Source organism: Xiphophorus maculatus, chromosome 23 (genome assembly GCF_002775205.1).
Source record: "Xiphophorus maculatus strain JP 163 A chromosome 23, X_maculatus-5.0-male, whole genome shotgun sequence".
Classification (NCBI taxonomy): Eukaryota; Metazoa; Chordata; class Actinopteri; order Cyprinodontiformes; family Poeciliidae; genus Xiphophorus; species Xiphophorus maculatus.
Window position 1 is genome coordinate 20829804 of NC_036465.1, and position 18737 is coordinate 20848540.

Here is an 18737-nt window from a genome sequence, read left to right on the forward strand (position 1 = left end):
GGTTATGTCAACTTGAACATTGTTCATCTGAGATCAGACTGGAGCAGAACGATGGGGACCATAAACTGAAATGATATAACGACATGTTCGTGTCAGAGATGCGTCCACACTGTGCACCACAATTAGAAATAAAACCTCGAATGCAATAAACTTTGTGATGTTCGTCAACATAATAAAAATGAAGATGAGAGAGACGCTTCGGGTAAAATTGTGATGTGCGGGGAGCCCACAGGACGCGGCCATTGCGCAGATCTCCAGCGGACCGTTCCTGGCACAGATGTTGGCGCCTCATTCCTACTCTGACTCCGCTGGATCTGACTCGGGAGCGCTCAGTGGATCCACAAGATGCGCACTCCAGGCAGGGAGGAGCTTCGGGAATTTCACACCACTTGTTCCACGCCACTCTTGAGTGAAGACTCGTTTCCCAAAGTAGATATTGCGGCGAAAGGTGAGTCCATTAACACGCGATTGGTATTCGTGTAGACCGTGAATTCATAATGCGGGGCTCGATATGTGTCCAAGTGCACCAGATAGACGCTGAATGTTCTGTTCTGTTCTTGTGACGCGGGCGCATCCTGTAACTGAAACTGCCACATGTGCGTAATTTGGATATGAAGAAACCTTTTCAAAGCAAGATGATGAAGAGTCCAAATGATGTGAGACAATTATAGTAATTTGCATATGTTTTGAAGGGTTAAATGAGCCTTCAGGGCTGCGAAAGATATATTTAAAGAGTGAGAAAGTGAAACAAATGGCCACAAATTACGCGTCAATGCATAATTGATTGAATTGGGTTATTAAAATATATCAGTAGTAACTCGCCATTGATGTGAGCTGGATCCCTTCAGCAGGTGCATCGTAGAAAAGAATAATAATAATAATAATAATAACTCTTGGGATAAGAAATTATAGGAAGTGTTTTTTTTGTGCTTGTGTCTTTTTTTTTTTTAAATTACTGTAAAAATGTTGCTTGAACGGAGATAAATCACATCCATTTGCTCTTGAGCATCTGTGCGCTTTGGTGTCTAGGGGATCCCGCTGAGTTGCTTGACGACGGCTACATTTTCTAATTTGCTTTATAGCTTTCATGCCATTTCACTGCATACATTGAATGTATCAAAACTACTTTAACAGACAAGGAGAAACATAAAACTTTATAAACTAAGGCAGCCTGGCGGGCAGTCTGTTGAATAAGCTTTTATCTTTAAATCAGCTGGGAACACAGGTATTATATTTCTGCCTGTGTTGCAAATATTACATATCAACTTTGAAAGTTGAATGGAAAAAGAAATTGAGTAAACATGGTTCTTTTGGAGACTTGAAGCCTGTATCAACAGAACAATGAAAGAGAATAAGAAAAGATCTCAATAAATTATGCCTGATCTCTTCTCAGTTCTTCCTCCAAGAATCAAAACTTGAAATATACTATGAGTCGTGTAACAGTTTTCTAACTCATTTGCACAATACATTTAAAATACAACTGAGAAAGGAGTCTGGAATTCTATGACAAAATTTCAGAAAATGAGCATAAATGTGTCTTTTTATAAGGACAAAATTGGCTAAAACTTGCTTTTGTGTGTTTGGATCATAATATAACAGGAGGCACATTAATGGGCATGATCACCTGGCATTAGTGAACATTATCTTAGAAAAGCAATTTCAGCATAGATTTTATAGCATGTGATTAAGAACATGCTGAGGCCTTATGTGTTCTTTCTCCTCATATGTCTCAGGTTCATTAAATTCCTGCTTGAGTGTTTTCATCTGACTGATTAATTTTATGACTGAATGATTAAATACATCCCATATTCCCCCCATTCAGTGCAGCAGGGCCACCTGCCATCTACTTTTAGTTTACCTGAACACTCCAACGTATTTCACTGAAAATTTATAAGAAAATCATTTCATTGTATCTTCCTCTTGGTGTTGACTTAAATGATGGAGATGATTATTGGCTGTACTGCAGGTGCACGAGTGGGTTAGTAAGGAATGATTCAGCAGTCCAAACCTCATTGAGACTTGATAATCATCCTAATGGAAAGTCCTGAACATGTGGTTTTCATAACATCAAACATTAAACATTAAAATGAAAATGGGAGATCTTTGATTATGAAATCTCCAGTCTACGCTGGTCCTCTTCACAAACTGCTTCCATTTGTTTGGTTGTTGAAGTAGATTTTATTCATCTTCTGATGATGAACTATTTCTTTAGTGTGCTTGATTAATCTGGCAAACCATTAGTTGACAGTCTAACCCGCCAGTAGCAATAATTGAATATATATCTGTATGCAGCAGCAGCACTTTGCCTGCATATGTAAATTAACAGGAAAAGCAAAATGTTGAATTGCATTTATTTTTCCTTAATATTTCCCCGCATTTGTTCTCTTTAATATGAGCTGCAAGTGTAGGCACACATTCTGCAGCTCTAATGATTGAGCTTTGAACTCACTCACTACCCCTCATTGCTTCTTCCATCGTCTCCTTTAGTGTCAATAGAGGCACAGGTGTTCCTAAGGGGAAAAAAAGAAAGCATGCCGTAAATAAACAGGCAAGCAACACAGAGAGCATGAGGAAAGATGTTTTCTCATTATTGTCAATTGATGAGATAGACTATTTAGTGTAAATTTTTTTTGGTTGGAATTTCTACTTCTGTTCCAGGAAAGCTAATTTTCTATTAATTTCTCTCTGTGACTGCTGCTCATTTTTCCTTTTCTTAGCTTTGTATAACATCCACCTTTCTCCCTGCAATCAGGGAAGATTGTGTGAATGATGAGATTGCACGCATTAGAGAATCAGTTTATCTGCTAAAATGCACTGAGTTTTTACTCTTCAGCTTTAAATACTAGTTGTTTTATGGTGGTGACATTTTCTATGGAAGCTCAAGCCTGGTAAAAATTACATACTGTTTCATCAACCCATTCTCACTCCCAAGTCGTCATATATTGACACATGGGACGGTCCGTCCTCATCACATATTGACGCGCAGGGTACCCCTTTCGCGTCAGTATGTGACGCGAGGGGTTTACCCTATGCCTTACCGTAATTTTTACCCTAAACCTTACCAAATCGTTGGGTTTTGAAGGTTCGGCAGCGGTTGCGAGAACCCTTCACGTTAATAATCCTCGTAAAACACGTAACCTTCCCAAATCGTCAACATGTGACGCTGAAGGACCCTGCCCAAGTCGCATGGTCAGAAATCGTGAGTGAGAATGTGTTGGTTTCATAAGAAGCTCTCATACTGAGGAGGAAATGACATTGGAAACAAATAACATAATTTTAAGATACATCACCAATGCTATCATTTTGCCTTCATGCAGCCAGTGTTCATTTCTATAAATGACAGAGTCGCTTATGACAGAGATGAATGGGAACAAATAAAAGGTGTTGCACACATGAAAAAAGGGGTCAAAGAATCAACTGACAGCCAAGTACATGCAGACTCCCAGCTGAGAGACCTCGGCAGGGTTAGGTGGCAGGATTTGACAGCCAAGTCCTCCTAACTGCACTCAGTAGCCCCACTGGGAGTTGTTGTTCAGGAGAATATGTGAAGGTTGGTACATGTCGCCCCACTATGCAGGAGCAAATGACTGATGCAGATCCCACTGTGCTTGCACACACAAGAAACACAGTTCACAGATCTTGAGAATTTTGAATCAGACACTTCTGAAGCAGCTTGAGTTTATTCCCTTACTTCATATTCTCATTTGCTGAATGAGTGAACAAATTAATTAATAAATGAATGAACAAACGAACAAATGAAATATGTATTTAGAACATATAAACAACTAATTTTTAAAGAAAATAATACAAAAACAATCAAACATAGAATAAAAATAATAAAAAAAAGAATACTTTATCGTCATTGCAGTTACCTAAACTAAAATTATTTCCCGTTTCCTCACAAAATGAACCATGTTAACTAGATAAAAATCCAGTAATAAAAACAACTGGGCCTCTCTGCTTAGCCTCATCCCCAGTGTCCACTAATTTGGGGGCAATAGCATTGGTTCCCACAGACTCTGGGGATCAATTAAGCTGCTGACCCCTGAATATTACCCCAGATAAGCAGAAAACGATGGATGGATGGATGGATGGATGGATGGATGGATGGATGGATGGATGGATGGATGATAAATATTATCATAACCCATGTATTGTCATATTGCACTAATCAATAAGGGATCGAGGGCTGATAGAAGTTATTGTTCTTGAAAATAATCTGTTCCTCACACATGTATTGCATGTTTCTAAAAGGCACTATCTCCTTCCTCATGGCAGAGGGACAATCAGTGAATGCCTCGGGTGAGTTACATCAGCACTGAGTCTTTGACTTCTGCTGCAGCCGGTCATGATACAGTGTCCAGGGCAGACAGTGTACTCCTGTGACCCTTAGTGCTGTGTTTATTACCCAGAAAAGGTTCCTCCAACAAGATCGCTGATACAAGCGGCCAAAATGGGTTTTCTCCGTAGGTTGTCTGGGCTCTCCCTTAGAGGTAGTATCTATATCAAGAATGACAGGAGTATTCCAGTAAATGTTATGAGGAAACATTGCTCTCTACATCAAGAGTGCCTTATGCAGGGCATTTTATCCACTGAGAGACATTACTTATATATTTTGTATAGCTATTAAAATCTCACTGCAAGCTAACATTGGCCTAGCACTGGAAGAGCTGCATAGCTTTTTTATCATCCAGATGAATGCTCACCCTAAAGACTTTAATAATGCAGATATGACAGCAGTCTTACCCAAGTGCCATAAAAATGTATGCTTTCTGGCCAGAAACAAAAATATCCCGGATCAACTATTTGCAAATATCCCGTGACAATACAAAGCTGTGCCATCACCACATCCTGGGGATGACAGACGACAAATCACATTTCATTGATCCTGAATCTATCATATAAACCTGTGGTTTGCAAAACCCCAGCATCTGTGAGTACAGATGTAACATTACAGGACTGTTTTGAAAGCATACACAAGGTGTGCTTTCACAGGGAGCTGACTCAGAGACATATGTTTCTGCTGGCTTTAATTACACCAAATTTTGCACTGAGGCAATGCTGACCATTAGAGCCCTTTGTTTTAACAGCAAGGTGAGAGCACACCTCAAGTGTACTGATATATTTGGTCTCTCACTACAGCACGTGTCAGTGCTCACCTGCTTCAAAACCACCACATTCATCCCACTGCCAAAGAAGACATCAGCCACCAGCCTCAACAACTACTGTCTAAGTAGGCCTTACACCATAATGAAGTGCTTTCAGAGAGTGGTATTGCACATCAAAAGCATCCTATACTGGCTGCCTGGATGTTTGCCGAGCAAACTGAGTCTGTTTAAGATGTATCATGTTTCATTCAGCCGCCCTCATCCCACCTGGAGCTCTGTATTTTTGAACTTCTGTTCCGAACTCACCAGCCTTGGACTGCCCAACACACTATGTGAATTAATTGTTAATTTTCTCAGTAACGGATCACAAAATGTCAGGATGGAAAGTCAGACATCATCATCCATAACTCTGACCTGACATGTGTGCTACAGGGCTTTGTGTTGAGTCCAGTCATTCTTACCCTCTTTACAATGACTGATCCTCCCCCCATACACACACACACACTCTTCCAACATCATAATCAAATTTCCAAATGATGCCACCCCACGCTGACTAATCTCAGATGTAAATGCAGGTAGGAGACCCAACATCTGGTTGAATGTTGTACAGGCAATAACTATATTTTAAACAACCATTTTTAAAAAAAAAGATGTCATTGTGGACGTTTGGAGGATTAAGAGGAAGACCAAGGCTCCACTGACCATCAATTAAGTTCAAAGTGGTGTCCATCCAATTCACATCAGTTAGTATCCAGCTGTGAACTCCAGTTTTACCAGAGTTTGCGGTTCTATCTACCCAATAGACAGTGTGGCCAGCTAAGCGAATAGCCTAAAGATTTGGTAGTGCTTGTTAATGTAGGTTAGCTTTCAGACTCGCATGGAGGCTACTGCACTTGCCCCTAATTCTGCTTCACTTAATTGCTCCTATTCAGTGTGAAAAGGATAGGAAAAAGCTCAGGCTTATTACATCCTACTCCTTACTTCTCCAGAATATCCAACATAGCTATGTTCTGTCTGAAAGTGATGTTCTATTAATTTTGTGTCAAGCTGTTTTGTTTTCTGTTTTCTCTGCTCAGGTGTTGGTGCAGCGTCAGTATTGTGGACCTTCCAGTAAAAATGAGCCCACTTGACACATCCAACGTCACAGCAGAAGTGGAGCCTAGCGAAAGTGATCTGTCGTTTTTGTTCAACGACAGCTCTGATTCATACCAGCCCGGTTTCAGCTCTGATGTCACCAAGCACCTTGGAGTCCAAATCACTCTAATAATGGCTTATTCCTTAATAATCCTGCTGGGGCTGCTGGGCAATTCCCTCGTCATCTACATGATTATTCGCTACAGAAACATGCGGACAGTGACCAACTACTTCATAGCCAACCTGGCTTTGGCAGACCTTCTGATGGTCACTCTGTGCCTGCCCTTTACTCTGATTTACACTCTGCTGGATGAATGGAAGTTTGGTGCCGTGTTGTGCCACATGGTCCCATTTGCCCAAGCTCTGAGTGTTCATGTGTCCATCCTGACCCTGACTGTCATAGCTCTGGAGCGTTACCGCTGCATTGTCTTCCACCTTGGTCGACGGCTCACCTGGCATTCCAGCCTCTTCATCATGGCATTCACCTGGACTATTTCTTCTGTCCTGGCAGCTCCTCTTGCTATCTTCAGAGAATATCGCTATGAAGAGATTCCTCCTATCAATCTGCGCATGCCTGTCTGCTCTGAGAAGTGGCCCCATGGCATCAACAGGGATGGAGTCATCTACAGTCTCTCAATGATCCTACTATTGTACATTCTTCCTTTAGCAATCATTAGTTATGCATACATATGCATTTGGGTCAAACTGAAAAACCATGTCAGTCCGTCCAGCCGTAACGACAGCATCAACCGACGCAAGAAAACCACAAAGATGCTAGCACTGGTAGTAGTGGTGTTTGCAACCAGTTGGCTGCCTTTACATGTGCTCCAGCTGGCCACTGATCTGGACTTGGTGCTCCGATTTGAGGAGTATAAGCTCATCTTCACAGTGTTTCACATCGTGGCTATGTGCCCTACCTTCACCAACCCTCTCCTCTATGGATGGATGAATAAAAACTACAGGAATGGCTTCATAATGGTGTTCCGTTGCGAGGACAAGGCAGATACTTTCCACCCAGATGGGTCATTCAGGACACGCTCTGTAAGAGGGCCCACTCTGAACGGTCGTAACAGCAGACACCCTACTACTGCTGTATGAGATTTGTCTTGTTTAAAAGCAGAGTTTTAGCACATTAGCTAGACCTCTGATTTAAGGGGTGTGTGGTTCTCAACAAGTCTTTTGACTTAAAAGAACTGACTCAGCAATTGAAATGCACCTATGGGTATATTTCAATTGTATCTATCCTGAAGCTTTCAGCTCCTTGTTGGTTTTCAAGAACCTTGAAAACCATTTGTCCACAAAAGTTCAAAGTACAGGTACCTTAGGTACATATGTGTCGCTTACTTCTGGTCAATACTAAACTGCTGAGGTGTTGCTGCTGCTGCTGACGGTGTCTTAAAAGTAAAAAATAAAGCAAAACAAAACTACATGTTATTTTATACTTTTGGTGTAGTGTTTCCAGCTGGAAAAATTTGTTATTGTTTGCAAACGCAACATTTAGGCCTAGCTATTTTCACAACTACAATAAGATTAGGAGATGGTTTTCTAAATGATACCAATAAAGCATAATTTTCTGACTATTTTAACACTGGGTACATTATAAAACAGCAGTAAGATAACTACCAATTATGTGAAATCCTTAAGCTGCTATCACGCTATTTTCTATTTTGCCATGTGTGCTGGGCCTTAAAAATGTGTTTCATAAAACTAAGCAGGATAAAAAGGAATCATTTTGGAAACATCAAATCATATCACAGTTTTGATGGGTGTTTGTCACTTTGACATGTTCCCACTTTACATAATGCATATACTGTAAATTGGGATTACATGGAGCAGTATTATGCAGTATCTACTTTTTTAGCTTTATATCATGTTATAATGTTATTTCCTCATCAAAACCATGCCTGGAGTGTTGCTTTGATTCTTTCATGCATGCTTGAGAAACCATTTAATCTTGTTTTGCACAACCATTCAGTTGTACAAAAGTCTTGGTGGGACTGATATTCTTTGAGGATGAAGCTCCTCCTCAGAGCTGCAGAGCCTCTTCCTCATAGATCTCTGCAAATTCCTCACTCATCTCCTTCAGACTAGTCAGCAGCAATTAGCCAACGCCTGGGGGAACTGTGCATCTGCTGATCTCATTATACCCGCTACTTCTCAATGGTTGCATTGTTGCTCAAGGGTCTACAGAGGAGTGATGTTGTGATGACTTCCTGAAAGTTGAGTGCTGGAAAGAGTGGGACATTCAGCCTGCTGTAGCTAGTGATCATGTTATGTTACTTAATATTTTTCACTGATTACTTCATTTATCTATATTCAAGTGTTCAGTGTCAACAAAATTTGAACACTTCAACATTTTTAACCAAGGCTTGTTTACAATGTTTTTCTCCAGTTGGGCTTTTGGTTAAACATACAATGTTTTTTACATTTACTATCGTACAGTATTAAATGCAAGGACAAGTGGTGATGCTGGAAAGTGATTTACCTAAGACAGTATGTAATCCTACCCCAATAAAACACTTGGCAGATAAGCAACAATGTGACAAAGGTGTTATTGCCTAACGCAATGCAATGTTCTCACTGTCATACTTACCTATTCAGAAATGGCTAACAACCTATCAAAGCTCCACCCTTTTGAGGTTTTTTCCAAAAGTGCTACCTCCCTACCCTGGACCCTGCAGCTTAAATGAGAGGGGACAAGAGATAATAACCCCTCCGCATAGAGACAATGGTTGACACAAAGCATTGGTCACTAAAGAGGGCCCAATGCTTTGCATGCAAGTCTCTTTATAAGGCTTATTGAATTGTGAGTGGTACTTGTAAAGTACATATCTAATTTATTCAAATATGTATCTAAAATGTTTACCTATGTCTTATGTAAACATGTTCCACTGTATGTACATAATTCTTGTTGCTAAATAATGTTCAACTTTGCAGGATATTTTCTAGTGAGAAAGCAGAGATTTATGTGACAGTGAATGTAGACTTCTCATGATACTTCGGTAATTGTTTTATCATTCATTCAAATCCTCTAATCTGGAAAAATAGAAGTTAATTGTTCTCACCTGGCCACCAGCTGTTCTTGATTAGACAGAGCAGCGGGACTCTGTGTCCAGAAGAATGGGACTGGAAACCGGTGACCTGTGTGACGCCAGGGCAGCACACTGTTGATGTCTTCATTACAGAAACTTGTTCAAGGGGATGTAAAAAGAACATGCAATTCTGTGTTCATTACGCTGCTGCTAAAGTGACCTTTCTGGTGATCCTATTTAATAAATGTGGGGACATGAATCAACAACGAGGCCTCTGGGCACAGTTTTCAAGCCTGGACCTGATACATTACAGCTGCTGTTTCTAGAAAGACAATTTATTGTTTGTTCCTCTGTGTCAAATAAAGAGATATTGGTCGTGTATGTGTGGAAGTAAAGTACATCTAGATTTATAAAAAAGTAAATTCAGTAAAACATTAAAATGGCAAAATTACTAGTGTGACCCACACATTTTTTTTTATTCATTGTATGTCAAAGAGAATAGCTATGGCCATTGCATTACTGGTTCCTAACTCCCACATTGCAGATTTCCTGGTTTAAGCATATCATTATATATATAATTCAGGCTTCAAGCCTTGAAGAAAAAAAATTAAATCTCTTCCTTAAAATTTACAGTATTTTCATATAGTCTATTTGTTAATATCAGTCACAAACACAGCAGAAAATAAGAGTTTGATTTGAGTAATTTTTTGGAATAGCATTTAACTGGGCAGGAAGAAACTGTAGGTGTCAACCCTGCAGGGAACTGAAACATTTTGCGCAGGATCTCTGCTGCCATCTAGTGATCAAAACAAGCATCACCAGTGCCTCCTGCCGGATGTTCCGTCAACGCTCAACGTTTGACCTTCTTCTCGGCCTGGTGACGTTTGGCGTCTGATGTAGGTGGTCGCACGATGGACTTTGCTCCTCACGAACAATGAAATGTCCGTTCTGATCTTTTGAAAATCGTCACTGTGCAGGTCGGTGTTTATTTCGTCTGTGTTGAGCCCTTCCTCCTGAGTGTTGATATGTGACTAAATACAAATGTATACCGAGAGAGCCATTCATTCACGAGGTTAGCCACATGCTAGGCTAGCTCCTACCGTCCAGGAAGCTGGTAGTGTGGACGTGACGAATGTGACAGAAACGACTTTAAACAGGTTGACCTCAGTTTTTTTTTTTTAAATACATGAAGCCCTTATTTAAACTGCAAATACATCATAAAGCCGTCACTAAAAATGCCCCGCTGTGCTTTTTCTTTTATATAGCTTGGTAGGTTTTTATGTGGGTTTTAGCCACTTTGTACCATTTTCTACAAAATATGAATGAAAAATGTCCGTACAGTCATGACTGACCTTTGCAAGCATGCACTTAAATCCTACTTATTCGTAGCAGTTATTTAGTTATTTGCAGCAGAATGAGCTACAAATATGATTACTGTCAACCTTACTCTACTTCTGCTTTATCTGATTGTAACTGACTTTATTTTTTGTGCCGTCGTTCCACAGAGTACTGCCAGAGTAAACCAAGGGAACAATGGGGAAATACGTTTGCTGCACAGGTTTGCTGAAGAACACCTGGGACCAAGTTTGCATTGCTTTCTGGCAACGTTATCCCAATCCTTACAGGTGAGAAAAAATATCTTAGTGTAAAAGTGCACGATTATTAATTATACTGTACAAAATTGTGCTGGTGAAATAGGTCTTTACATTTGCATACTGCAGAGGTTTGTTAATGTAGATGAATTAATTGATGTACAAACACTCTTATAGGTACACACATAACTGTAGTGTACCTACAAGCTTGTTTTTTTGTTTTTTATAAAACATCAGTTATTGGCCATTTGAAACCATAAGGTGCTATCATGCCAAGCTGAAAAATGCATTAAGGGAATTTTCTGATGATACACGGACATTGAAATGATCAAAGTAATGTTACTAAAATAGTGAGCATGCACTATACCCCCTGTCACATGAGGCAACAAAGTGGGACATGATAACCTGTCTGACATAACTGTAAAAGCAGTTTATTAATAATTAGAATCACATTACATAATATGCATATTGCCTTACAAAGTTCTTCACACACTTTCAATTTTTCCACATTTTGTTATTTTGTCACCACAAAGCTATTTATTTATTGTGATTAGCTGCTATGTACTAACACAATTGTCATGCACAATTGTAAACTAGGAGAAAAATTATGCATCTTTTTTTTTTCTTTTACAAAGAAAACTGAAATTTGATCCAAGTATTCAGTCTCTTTTATTCTGCCTTCAGAATCCAACTGATTAGTTAAAAAAAAAAAAAATCCCATCTTTGTGTAATTTAATCTCAGTGTTTAATCTAAACTGTTTCTGTGAAAACCTCAGAGGTTGTTGTTGGTGAACAAATTGCATCATGAAGACCAAAAAGGAACACACCAGGCACGAAATTTAATTATGCATTTAGACAAATGTTAGTCTCATACACACAACTATGTATGAGACTATTTGTGTCCTTTTTATAGTCCCCTAAAATTTCCCCTTAGTTTCTCACATAGGAAAAAAGCCTTGGATTATTGACGTTTTGTTGTTGGCATTCAATCTGGAATTTGCATGACAACATAAAGAACTCTTAAATCCTCCATTTTCTATTTCCTTTCATGATTTAAAAACGTTGTTTTTAATCATCATTGAAAGAACCAAAGATTCATGTGACTCTGGATCAGCAATACACTGAGCCCTGTAATTAAAATACATAGAAATTTATCAAGTTAAGATTATGACAATCAAATAAAGCATTGCTACAGAAGTAAACAATTGCTATTTACCACAAATATCCACAGACCCTAAAGCATTACTGATGTTGTGTTTCCTGAATACTGTGAAGTTCTTGTTGAGGAAGAGGGACATTTTGCTGACCTAAGTTTGAATTACTGATCTAGGATTTTAGGTTTACTGTAAGTAGTCAACACAGAAATTACATCAATAAAATCCTTTCATACTAAAATAGAACACTAATTTGTTACTTTGAGAATTTAAAATTGTCCAAAAATAAATATATTGCAAATAAAATGTAATTTTTAATATTTTACCGATCCCTTTGATTTCAGTAACCATGTCTTGACGGAGGACATCATCTTCAGAGAAGTTACTCCGTCCAACTGCCTCATTTCCAGACGTCTGTTGACCAAAACCAGCCGTGCACCTCGCTGGATGGAGCGGTACCTCCCAAAGCACATGACCAACTCGGCGTACATCATCGAGGACTCCGTCGTAGACCCTCAGAAACGGACCATGACCACTCTGACCTGGAACATCAGCCACGCTCGCCTCATGGTACGCTCCGGTTTTCATCCAGCAGAACTGGGCTTTGCTCAAAGTCAAAACATAATTGTAATGTTTGTTTTGTTTTGTTTTTTCTGCATGCTGTGGCAGTCTGTGGAGGAGCGCTGTCTCTACCAAATTAATCAAGAGAACGGCTCCTGGACGGAGATTAAACGGGAAGCCTGGATCTCTTCCAGTCTCTATGGGCTTTCTAGAGCTATTCAGGTCAGTAGAGTAAAGTGGAAAGTGGTACTACAGCACAGAAAGCAGCATGGAGTGGCTGATGGGGAGACCTCCCCACCTGCCTTCTGTTCTGTTCTGGCATTATCAGCAACATAATGCCAGAGTTAAGATGCAACAGCTGAGCAATTAGTCCAAGTAGTTCCTCATTGTTGCTGGGTTTACATAAATACACTTTGTCTTTTTCATTTACTGACTTTGTTCATTTTTCAGGAATTTGGTCTGGCAAGGTTCAAGAATAGCGTCACAAAGACAATGAAAGGCTTTGAGTACGTGCTCTCCAGAATGCAAGGTACATTGTCATTTGAAGAGGTTTTTTTTCCAGATTTCCCTAGTTATTTTATAGAGTTGTTTCCTTCATGTTCTTTACTGTTAACGTGGAGTCATGAACTACATGAACCTAACAGGTTCATGTAGTTCATTCATGGAAATAATGAGTTATAGAAATGTAAAATAACAGTTAATTTTTTGTTTTAGAAATGTAAAAAAAATTAATTCAATTTCTCAGAATGCTGACACACCAAATTCTCTGAGTCAGAACAATACAAAGAGGAAGCAAATAAATTCTAGTCTGCCTCTTCGGCAACTCATTTCTATGCAGACATAGTTAGCAGAACCATGCTGCTGATCGGCTGTGACTTTTTCTCCTTTATTTCTTTTTGATGACTACGTGGATTTTAATAAAATTGATTGACGTTTGTGAAATGAGGGACATTTTGATGTTGTAATCTTGACATAATATACATTGCTGTGAAAAAGTGTATGTTGTTAAAACCTCCCAGTTTTGTTTTTCACATCAGCTTAACCTTTACCTCTACATCCTGAGGATGAGAATGTTGATGTGTTTCATTTAAAGCCATGCTTTGTGTTTCTGTAGGCGAAACTCCGTCCAGAACCTTGGCAGAGACTGCTACAGAGCGGGCAAGAGAGACAGCAATGGCAGCTAAAGAGAAAGCCAAGGACCTCGCCTCGCATGCTCAGAAGAAACAATACGTATGATGATGCAGCTGCAGCCTTTTATATCAAGACTATTTTACATTTAACCACTCTCATAGCTCACGCAGTTACTGGGTATTTTGCAATGCATCCCAGTGTTGGTTTAAAAAAACCTCTGTGAGGACACATCCTGCTGAAAGTGGTGGTGAAGAAAAGGCCTGAGCTGGGTTCAAGAGCCTGCTCCACCCGCGCTGATTGTGTTTATTGTACGTCTGATGCCACGTCATTTCAGTATTTACCACAGATAGAGATTTTGAACATGGCCCCGGGTGCCATAAGAGTAAAGGTGATGACCTATACTGGAAGTGTTCCTTAGGCTTTTGCTCAGCCTCTCTACCCACCAGGATTTGCCTTTTTTTTAATTCTGGTTCACTTCACATCTTGTTTTGTTTCCCCCATGTTCTTTATTGTTAACTTGGAGCACTACTTTAAAATATGACATCAGTTCTTTATGATTAATATACGTGTTATGATATCCCAATTGTTTTGTGTTAGTTCAGTTTACCCAGTCCTACCTTAGTCCTGATATTGAGAGTGGTTCCCTGGCTGCTTCATGCTGAAGTTTGTTAGCTTCACATTGTTGGAGATAAAAGCTTGATAACGTCTCGTCACCTGGCGTCTCTGCTGCTGGGTAAGAGCAATACATGAAGCCTCCTCTTAACTTGATTGTCAACTCGCTGTATACATTCATGTAGTCCTTGTGACTTTTCTTGCTTAAATGAAGTATCAGCTGGTGAATAAATTGACATTTCCTGATCATAATATGGTTTTCTGTGTCAAGTAAAGCATTGTACAACTTTAGATGCGATGGCGCCTTTTTGCTGTATTTAATTGGGATTTTATGTGGTAACACAACACAAAGTAGTGTGTAATTGTAATATAATTTTTACATTCTTTGCAAAATGGCAGATTTTTTTTGTCTTACCACAGATTCTAGATTAGAATTAGATCTAGATTTTAACAAAGCCATTCCAACATTAGTATGCTTTGATCTAAATCATTTGATCGTAGCTGACTGACTATCATTGCGTTATTGGAACATCTCAATATAAACACTTTCTGTATTTAAAAATATAAATACAGAAAGTTAAAAGCAGAAGTGGGTAAGAAACGACTGGTTGGGAGGAAACGCACAAAGCTACAATATGTCAAATATTCAGATTTTGGGATTGCAAAACTAATAATTATCCTGTGGACAGATTAAACCACCTTTAAATTCCTCCACAACTTTATCAAGTGGCATAAGAGTTAAATGGGGCTGAATACAAATGCAGATTACCATAGTATACTAGTTTGTTTGTTTTTTTTGTAGAAAAAATTCTGGTTTTTGTGTTGCTCTATCAGGTATAATCACCGCAATACACATTTATTTTAGTTTTCATATGAAAAAAGTATAAAGGTATGAATACTTCTACAAGGCTTTGTTCCTGAAGTTCTCAGAGAGAATAGTTTTGAAAAAATAACACATGAAAAAAATTTATATAGAAAATATTTATTTGCTTAAAAAAAAAGAAAGAAAGCTTACAATGGTACAAAAAAAAATGCTACATAATATTACTGGGTGGAAAGACGAACTAAAAGTAATAAGGCATCTTGCATATACAAAAAGTGAAGAAGAAAGCAACTTCAGTTATTAAATCCATGTTAAATACTTGTAATCAGCATTAATTGCATAATTATTGCAAGTAGATGTCACCTGCTTTGACTGATTTTCAAATGCCCAACTGAATACTCAAGATGGCCAACGCTCCTCCCCGACTTGAACGCTCTCGAGATCCGACCGATCACATAATGCGTCAAAAGTCTTTATTTTAAATAGAGATGTAAATGTGTGCTGATATGAAACCTCAATGTGCAAATGTGACTGAGGATTTTTTTCTTCCTTCCCCCATTTCCTGGTTGTTGATTTTTTTTTCCCCCCATCTCTTGCCCTACCCCACGTCCTTCTGACAAAACAAGTGCAACGGGTGGACGTTATGTGCAACAGAAGAAAAAGAGCTATAAATACATGAAGGGAACTTACGTAGGAGAACAAAAAAAAAAGGAAAACAAAACAGAAATAATGTTTTAAGTGCATGATAAATGTGACATTGCTGCAATATAGACTTGGTGCTAAGGAGAAGCAGCGTAGAACGTTAGTTTGAATCTGGTTTAAGGCAGAATTCAGCACAGACATGAAGGAAATTTGTATTAAAGCCCTTATTTAGAGAAAAACTGGATTCCTAAATGACAGAAAGGTTAACACCTCATGGCTTTTGGGAACAAAAACACATAATTGCTTTATCAGAGGAATGCTTATTCATGCTGTAACATCCATCCCAGTGCAATTGAGTACATTATTAGCCTGAACTTATTTTGAAAGAAGATATCCCTCCCACCCCCTAAAAGAAAGCTGTCCTGTAAAAACAAAAGTGTTCGGTTGTGTACAGTATCCACGTCTTGCCTCATCCTCTGTTGTCTTGTTTTTGGAATGTTTTCTTCCTACCCTCCCTCTGGTTAAACCCTGTGTCATGGTGGTCATAGCCAGGACCTGTCCAAGCTGGAGTAACTGTGGTCTGCGTCCATGTGTGCAATACTCAGCCCGTCAGAGTCCACGCAGTCAAACACGATGCTTTCCACATCCACCTCCACGTCTTCTGTAATGAGGACAGCAGCAAAGATCAAACCCATTAGGAGAGGAAACTCAAGGTGAAAGAGCTGAAAACTGGGGCTGTTTAAAAAAAACTCCTGTTATCAGTGTTTTTGGTAAATAAAACAAAGACTTTTATTTATTTTTTGCATCATTCTAAAAGTTCAAGCCAAAAAGAGCGTAAAAACAAAGTGTGACATAACAGATTTCAGCTGAGAGCCCGTCATGCACCCACCTCTGTCTGAGTCCGACCTCTCAGAGGACATGGTGGACCCCTGGCTGTTGTTCCTCATCCTCTCCGTTCCCCTCTGGAGCTGCTCCAGCCGAACCCGCAGCTCCCTCTGCTCCCAGCGAAGGCGGTCCTTCAGCTGCTCGGCACGCTCGTCCTGTTTCTGCAGCTTCTGAAACATCGCAGACGAAGGGGAGAGAGACATTTGAGCAAAGCTTCAGGTACAAAGAGAGAGGAAGGGAATGTCGTTGGAGAGGTCAGCGTGAGGCTTTCTGCAGTACCTTTATGTGAAGCTGAGCTTGTCTCAGCAGGTTCAGGGTGGTGTTCCTCATGGAGTCGGTAGAGTGAGGAACCTGCTTCTTCAGCTGCTCCAAGCATTGCCTCAGCTGAGCTCGTCTGCAGATTACAACAATCAGCAATGTTACTTTTTCATATCTCGTCACATTACGACCACAACGTTCAAAGGAACCTCAACTGAGTTATGCTATATTCCCACACAATGTAATTGTGAAGTGGACGAAGATTCATGTGGTTTTCAGTTTCACGTTGCAAATAATGTGAAGTCTGTTATGCATTTGTATACATTCCACTTTACCATGACAACCTTAAGAAGTCAACTCAGGAAAATATGTCTGTATGTGATCTGTTTTGCGAAAGCCTCTGAGGTTTTCAGGCATTGCACAGGCAAACTCCATGGATACAATGTGACGAAATGTAGAAAAGTTTGAATTATAAACGAGGGCAATGTACTGTTATATCTCTCAAGACAAAAATCCCCCAGCTTTGACAGTTCTGATGTAATTTAATTAAAAAAACAAAACAAAACGTGAGTACCTGTTTTTCTCCAGCTCATTGTGAACTGTCCTGCAATTAGAATTAAAAACACACTTTCCTTAATGTTGTAAATATGCATAGGAAATGATGAAACAACTTTTATAGGTGAGGTTTATGGTTCCTTATCATAACTGAGAGACACAGACAAAGTGCCATTGATCTGTTACATCATGTACTCACCTTTTACCGCCAGCAGCAGAAATCTTCTTGTTCTTCTGTTTGCTTCTTTTATCCGAGTTACCGGGGCTGAGAGGCGGGGGTGAAGCATATCCATGTTCAGCCTCTGCACGGGGAGGAAGTCCATGTTTATGACGCTGATAAAATTACTGTTACAATGTTATAATGGTGGGTTTCTCATTGTAAATATGTTAGAAGTCCTGGGATTCTGATTAAGTATGTATCATGCCAGAAATATTACCTCAACCCAAGGTCAAGCGTTCAAGCAAAAATGATGAAAACAATCTGAGGAGTCATCAGCTGAACGTTTATTTATTTATTTTTTTTGGTTTTTGGCGCCATCCATCCATTAGCTATCCGTCACTTTCAAACCGAGACTTTTAGATTTAAAGTAGTCTAACTTACTAAATTAAACTAGCATTGACTCAGTTTGCACAATGCGCGACAAAACGTAGCTCTCCTGCCCGGTCGCTCTTTTCATTCATCGAGCAGGACTGATGAGCGCCGCCCTGGATTCATTTTCAAACTCGGTGAGATTGGCGCCTTCCAATACAAAGATGCCACCGATATGTAGGTCACTGAGTCAAATGGCACAGATCGGCCGCGGCACCATCTAGCTGGAAAATCATGTGCAATCTTAAACAAATGCAAATAATGTGATTACTGTATTATTAATCCCGAATGCATTAATAACAGCTTCTCGATGCAGATTGTTTTTTCCTCTTTAGCAACAATAACTCCTACCCCTAGGCTGACTGTTGACATGAAATACCAACCTCGGCCTTTCCTCTCCACGAACTCGGCCGCCCAAAGGAGAACCTGGATGCTGCAAACATTTCCTTCCATTATTGAGCTGGCAAGAGTAAAACAAGCGGAGGTAAACAAACTACAACGAGACAAGCATCTACTACGAGCGAAGGACTGTCTGTGCAGGCTACGTCCACAGTTCACAGAGATCCAACAATAGTGCTGCCTTCAAGGACTGGACGTAAATCTCGGAAATTCCAGTCTTTCGGCTGCCTTGTCAAAACGCTAATAAAAAATAGTTAGCCCA

General features: G+C 39.6%; 3 protein-coding genes across 4 annotated transcripts; 2 read left to right on the forward strand and 1 right to left on the reverse strand.

Moving 5' to 3' along the window:
* The first annotated feature begins 289 nt into the window (after nt 1-289).
* Nucleotides 290-7426, forward strand: LOC102233559 (neuropeptide Y receptor type 2-like). The gene is made up of 2 exons (XM_005795388.2): nt 290-448; nt 6185-7426. The coding sequence occupies exon 2, from the start codon at nt 6225-6227 to the stop codon at nt 7338-7340; it is 1116 nt and encodes a 371-aa protein (XP_005795445.1). The 5' UTR covers nt 290-448; nt 6185-6224; the 3' UTR covers nt 7341-7426.
* A 2696-nt stretch (nt 7427-10122) lies between these two features.
* prelid1 (PRELI domain containing 1) lies at nt 10123-14576 on the forward strand. Its single transcript, XM_005795387.2, has 6 exons — nt 10123-10251; nt 10780-10899; nt 12365-12590; nt 12690-12803; nt 13032-13110; nt 13696-14576. Exons 2-6 carry the CDS (start codon nt 10808-10810, stop codon nt 13815-13817), a joined length of 633 nt encoding a protein of 210 aa, XP_005795444.1. The 5' UTR covers nt 10123-10251; nt 10780-10807; the 3' UTR covers nt 13818-14576.
* A 738-nt stretch (nt 14577-15314) lies between these two features.
* Nucleotides 15315-18673, reverse strand: mxd3 (MAX dimerization protein 3). Of its 2 annotated transcripts, XM_005795389.2 has the most exons (6): nt 18460-18671; nt 17687-17789; nt 17507-17536; nt 16954-17068; nt 16679-16844; nt 15315-16450 (listed from the first exon to the last, which is right to left on the reverse strand). In XM_005795389.2, the coding sequence occupies exons 1-6, from the start codon at nt 18527-18529 to the stop codon at nt 16332-16334; spliced, it is 603 nt and encodes a 200-aa protein (XP_005795446.1). In that variant the 5' UTR covers nt 18530-18671; the 3' UTR covers nt 15315-16331. The 2 variants fall into 2 exon arrangements, with proteins under 2 accessions (XP_005795446.1, XP_023184009.1); XM_023328241.1 differs by lacking the exon at nt 17507-17536 and having other exon boundaries at nt 18460-18673.
* Between the last annotated feature and the right edge of the window lie 64 nt (nt 18674-18737).